We start from the raw sequence: 6,000 nt of genomic DNA, 5'->3' as shown, positions 1-6,000 counted from the left end.
GTCTGACGCGCGTTTCGATAACCAAGTTATCGTCTTCAAGGACTGAAGATGAACAGAAACGATCAAGTAAAAGCTGAAGGCGATGTCTGAAGAAAAACTGTTGCTTACGAGAAGGTCAGGAATGTTGTGTTCCGTTATAGATCCACGTCTACTGCGTCTGGAGTTTCTCCAGCCGAATCCTACCTAGGAAGGATTCTGGATGAATAATAAAGAGACTTGGCAATTTGGCGTTGTAACTGAGTGCCTTGGTTCACGCATTACATGGTGAAACTGGATGCTGGACGTCGGCTGAAGCGATACATTAATCAACTTTGTTCGTCTAGGGCTCCAAATTCCAGCAACCTAAGAAGAACGACCTCAAGGAGAGCACCCAAGCTACCTCAGAGATTATATTTAATGAAGATTTTTCCTTCAACTTTTATATTAGTTCTATCTCTATCCCGTATGGAGTCTGGAGTCTTCCAAATGTTGAAGATGTCCAAACCATTACCTTTCATTGTTGTTTATGGAATTCCCAAGGTACTTGAAGGTAGTTACTACCTTAAAAGCTCCATTTTTTGTTTCAATACCAGCCTTCACTTCTATGACTTTGGTTAAAAGTTTCCCGCAAGATTTCTGCGAAGCAATAATTGTAATATTTTCTTGTTTTCAGGTGTATTGGTTCCAAATTGTTAGACAAAACATGCCCGAAACATTATGTTCATCAGCTGTTCAGTTGATTAATTGGAAGTTCAAGATTCTGTTTATAATGTTTTCAATATGCAGTTTGGACTAATAGTTAAAGCATCGTTCATTATATTTATAGTACGAGAAATATGTGCAGTAGAAATACAGTGTCCTCCGCAGGAAGATATCTTACCTTGCCGATGTCTTATCAAAGGGAGGAAATACCAAATTTGGTAAATGAAACACAAATTTCATTGTATCATATGGAAATGGCATTAAAACTCGGTTAACAAGTTGATATACCTTCTTTCGGCCGTATATATTTTTTTTCATAAATCGTCTTGATTTCAGATGACTTTTCACGGAAAATTAGTGTCGAAAAACTGATAAAAAATTACTATTGATGCATTAACTCACTGAGGCAAAGTTCGCTGTTCCTATTAATGCCTTGGATTTACTAATACAAGGCTCGCAGTTGCTATTGATGCCTTGGATTTACTAATACAAGGCTGGCAGTTGCTATTAATGCCTTGGATTTACTAAGACAAGGCTTGCTGTTACTATTAATGCATTGGATTTACTAATACAAGACTCGCTGTTGCTATTAATGCCTTGGATTCACTAATACAAGGCTCGCAGTTGCTATTGATGCCTTGGATTTACTAATACAAGGCTGGCAGTTGCTATTAATGCCTTGGATTTACTAAGACAAGGCTGGCAGTTGCTATTAATGCCTTGGATTTACTAAGACAAGGCTTGCTGTTACTATTAATGCATTGGATTTACTAATACAAGACTCGCTGTTGCTATTAATGCCTTGGATTCACTAATACAAGGCTCGCTGTTGCTACTAATGCCTTGGATTTACTAATACAAGGCTCGTAGTTGCTATTAATGTCTTTATTGACTAAGACAAGGGTCGTAGTTGCTATTTATGCCATGGATTTACTAAGACAAGGCTCGCTGTTGCTATTAATGCCTTGGATTTACTAATACAAGGCTCGTAGTTGCTATTAATGTCTTTATTGACTAAGACAAGGGTCGTAGTTGCTATTTATGCCATGGATTTACTAAGACAAGGCTCGCAGTTGCTATTGATGCCTTTATTCACTAAGATAAGGCTCGTAGTTGCTATTAATGCCTTGGGTTTACTAAGACAAGGCTCGCTGTTGCTATTAATGCCTTGGATTTACTAAGACAAGGCTCGCAGTTGCTATTAATGCCTTGGATTTACTAAGACAAGGCTCGCAGTGGCTATTAATGCTTTGGATTTACTAATACAAGACTCGCAGTTGCTATTAATGCCTTGGATTTACTAAGACAAGGCTCGCAGTGGCTATTAATGCCTTGGATTTACTAATACAAGGCTCGTAGTTGCTATGAATGTCTTTATTCGCTAAGACAAGGGTCGTAGTTGCTATTTATACCATGGATTTACTAAGACAAGGCTCGCAGTTGCTATTGATGCCTTTATTCACTAAGACAAGGCTCGTAGTTGCTATTAATGCCTTGGGTTTACTAAGACAAGGCTCGTAATTGCTATTAATGCCTTTATTCACTAAGACAAGGTTCGCAGTTGCTGTTTATGCCATGGATTTACTAAGACAAGGCTCGTAGTTGCTATTAATATCTTTATTCACTAAGACAAGGGTCGTAGTTGCTATTAATATGAGTTATAAGTTTTGTAATTTTTCAGGTGCTCACACAGCAGTTTACCCAACGTCTTAGAAAGCCTAAAAGCTATAGCGACCTACATAATCACGCCGATAGACGAACTAATATTAGAAAACAATTATTTGCCTTCGTTACCGGGTCGTACTTTCTCCCCCTTAAAAATATTACGTCTGATGTTACGTCATAACGCGTTGGAACGGGTCCCAACCGATTGGTTGGCGGATTTAGAATCCAATCTAATGGAACTGTTCATAGTCGAACCGAAGCTCAGTAGCTTACCCCAGATGTGTTTGGCTCATTTAAAGAATCTGAAAGCTGTAACGATAAGATCGAAGCTGTTGAAAAGATTACCGATATTTTCAGGATTACCACAACTGAAGTATATACAGATAGAATCTATTTCGTTAACGGATTTATCGCCTTCTAATTTTAAAGATAATCGAGCTTTAGAAAAATTTCATTTGCAATTTAGTCCTAAATTGACTAGATTAGAAGCGAATTTATTTGAAAATTTACCAAAATTGGATGTTGTTAATATAACTTTTTGCGGCTTGAACTGGATACATCCTAGAGCGTTTAGTAGATTACCAAGTTTGAAAGAACTGTCACTTGTAGGTAATAAATTTAACGACGCAGGTATGATAGGCAGAAGTAGCAGAGAATTAACGAATTTGGAAATTATTAGATTAGATTATAACAATTTTAACGTATTAGACGAAGCTACATTCGTGGATATTAAATCTTTGAAAAGTATTTATTTATCTAATAATGTTATAAGAGAAATTAGGAAAGGTGCTTTTCATAGATTACCATCTTTACGCACGTTAGATATAAGTAAAAATATGTTGCAAAGAGTTCAACGTCAAAGTTTTTACCAACCGAACTTTGTAGAAGAAATTAACCTTCAATATAACGATATCAATGACGTGATACAGCTTCGTACTATTTTAGAAGATCTTCCGAAGCTTATCTACTTGGATGCGAGTTATAATAAATTAGATGTAATACCTTTCGGGTCATTAATGGGGCATACGACTTTAGAACAGTTCAATTTGGGTTACAATAGGTTACGTTCGGTGGATAAAGAAGCTTTCATCGGCATGCCGGCTCTAAGGGATCTTGTATTAACCAATAATTCTCTTATTGATAATAGTAGAGCACCATTTTGGAATTTACCTGCTTTGAAAAGTTTACAATTGTGTAGTAATCATTTGAGAACATTAGATCCTAGGTTTCTTACGAAAATAGGGTCTTTGAGAAGAGCGGATTTAAGTAGAAACGGTTTAAACTTCGTAGATCCGGAAGCGTTTTTATCTACACCTTTATTAGAACACGTTAATATTTCTTACAACTACTTGAAGATTCTTCATCCTGTAACATTTAGGCATTTGACTCAGTTATACGAATTGGACGTTAGTCGAAATAATTTAAAAGTATTAGTACATGGTTTGCCTAGGAATATCGAAAAGCTATATTTGGAGGAAAACGAAATTTCCGAAATTTCTTTTGAAGATTTACAATTACCGTCGTTGAGGTTATTGGAGTTGAGCGGAAATAAGATACAGACACTTGGAGATGATCGGTTCAAAGCACTCGTACGGTTGAAGAAGCTCCATTTGAGTAAGTTCACGTCCTATTGATACGAGGGGTATTTAGAAAGTTTCTAAAATACAACGGAGATTCAACTTTTTTACGTAGTTACGAAAAAATTTGAGCCATAGATGAAGACGTTCATTATTTCTGAATAGCCCTCGTATATAAAATTAAATAGTTAAAGGTGGATAACTTTTGCTGACGATTGAGGTCTGTTTTCAATCCAGCGCTTCGATTTAACAGCGTTGGCACATGTTTTAGAAAGGAAATCAATTGTTTACAACGTTTAGACAACTAACAACTTAAGTCCACCGATCCATTTAATCACCTGAGGTTATGCAAGGTTGCGCAAGCAAGGATATGTCCGTTCTTGGATTCCCCAATTGTTCTGTGAAGAAAATTTCTTATGAAAACACAAATTTCCATCCACGATAAATGGCGATTATGTAGAAACTGTGAAACGTGACTACGATCCTTGAAAGAGCGCGCGTGTGGTTCATCTGGATGTAGTTAATGAGGACGCAGTTGACACTGATCGAATTATATGAAAAGCGTTTCATTCACCTAAAGTTACATTATAGCGTGCGATTTTTGATTAGTTTTTATCTGTTTGGTACGTAAACATCCTACAGGATTTCTTTTTCCCACGGTTTGATGAGTTGGAATTGGTGGATCTTCCGATTTATCCCATAATTATCTTTTTCTATGGGGTTCTTTGACATCTCGTGATGTCAACATGATGTAACAAAATGTTTTGAAGAGTCATGGACACCACTCGAAATCAGTGTATCCAATGTATCGAAAATAGAGGACATCAACTACATGATTTCTTCAAGAAAACATTGCAAAACTCAAATTGCACCTTGGTAATTTTTCGAAAAATAGGAAGCTATGATGCTGCATTATTTCCTCCACTTTAATTAACACAGGAAGGAAATTTGACCCAGTAGGTGAATTTTGCTTTAAAACCAACCGCATCTGGAGAAAACTCAAATTTTTATTAGCAATTTTGGATTGATACGGCGTAATTGCCTAATTTTTTATGCACTTCGAACATAAATGCGTTGGATATAACAGATGGAGAGCTGGTTACAAAAAACAGGGTCGATAAGGTTGTAAACTGGCGGCCCCAACTTAGTACATCACCAAACGTCACTTCTTAAGGTCAGCACAGGTCGGATATGAAAATGCCAGCCGGTTTTCCCGAACGAAAAAATTGGCTGAAAAACCTCACAACGTGCGCGCGTGAAACTTTTTTATTAGGTTTTTGAGGCCTCAACTAAGAGCAGTTTCTTGGGGAACCACGAGCTGTTACTCAATACTGAGCAACTTTATCAAAAAGTATAACTATTCCGAGAAGTTTTAAGAAAAATTTGATCAAAATCAATTGATAATTGGCGCAGTAAATGAATTTTTTTTTGCGTTGTTGGCGGCGGCTTTTCCATTAAGCAAAACTTCTTGCGTTATAACACTGCTCTTAGTTGAGATCCCAAAAACGTAATAGATAAGTTTCGCGCGCGCCCGTTATGAGTTTTCCGACACTTTCGATCTCTTCTTACGAGAGTTTTCCGGCCTGCAAAACTTCTTGCACTATTACACCGCTCTTGTTTGAGGTTTGAACCTCACGTTACCAAAGGTTTCGCGCGCCCCCGTTATGAGTTTTCCGGCACTTTCGATCTCTTCTTACGAGAGTTTTCCGGCCTGCAAAACTTCTTGCACTATTACACCGCTATTGTTTGAGGTTTGAACCTCACGTTACCAAAGGTTTCGCGCGCGCCCGTTATGAGTTTTCCGGCACTTTCGATCTCTTCTTACGAGGGTTTTCCGGCCTGCAAAACTTCTTGCACTATTACACTGCTCTTGTTTGAGGTTTGAACCCCACGTTACCAAAGGTTTCGTGCGCGCCCGTTATGAGTTTTCCGGCACTTTCGATCTCTTCTTACGAGGGTTTTCCGGCCTGCAAAACTTCTTGCACTATTACACTGCTCTTGTTTGAGGTTTGAACCCCACGTTACCAAAGGTTTCGTGCGCGCCCGTTATGAGTTTTCCGGCACTTTCGATCTCTTC

At 37.9% G+C, this 6,000-nt stretch overlaps 1 protein-coding gene across 1 annotated transcript in view; it reads left to right on the top strand.

The window, feature by feature from the left end:
• The first annotated feature begins 759 nt into the window (after positions 1-759).
• Positions 760-6,000, top strand: part of LOC130450718 (protein artichoke) — a 28,141-nt gene continuing 22,900 nt past the window's right edge. Inside the window, exons 1-2 of the mRNA XM_056789304.1 lie at positions 760-899; positions 2,363-3,960. Coding sequence (XP_056645282.1) covers positions 760-899; positions 2,363-3,960 — 1,738 coding nt within the window. The remainder of the gene's footprint in view (positions 900-2,362; positions 3,961-6,000) is intronic.

The sequence above is a fragment of the Diorhabda sublineata genome, chromosome 1 (genome assembly GCF_026230105.1).
Source record: "Diorhabda sublineata isolate icDioSubl1.1 chromosome 1, icDioSubl1.1, whole genome shotgun sequence".
Classification (NCBI taxonomy): domain Eukaryota; kingdom Metazoa; phylum Arthropoda; class Insecta; order Coleoptera; family Chrysomelidae; genus Diorhabda; species Diorhabda sublineata.
The sequence above is the reverse complement of the archived record's forward strand: the minus strand, read 5'-3'. Positions and strand labels throughout refer to the sequence as shown.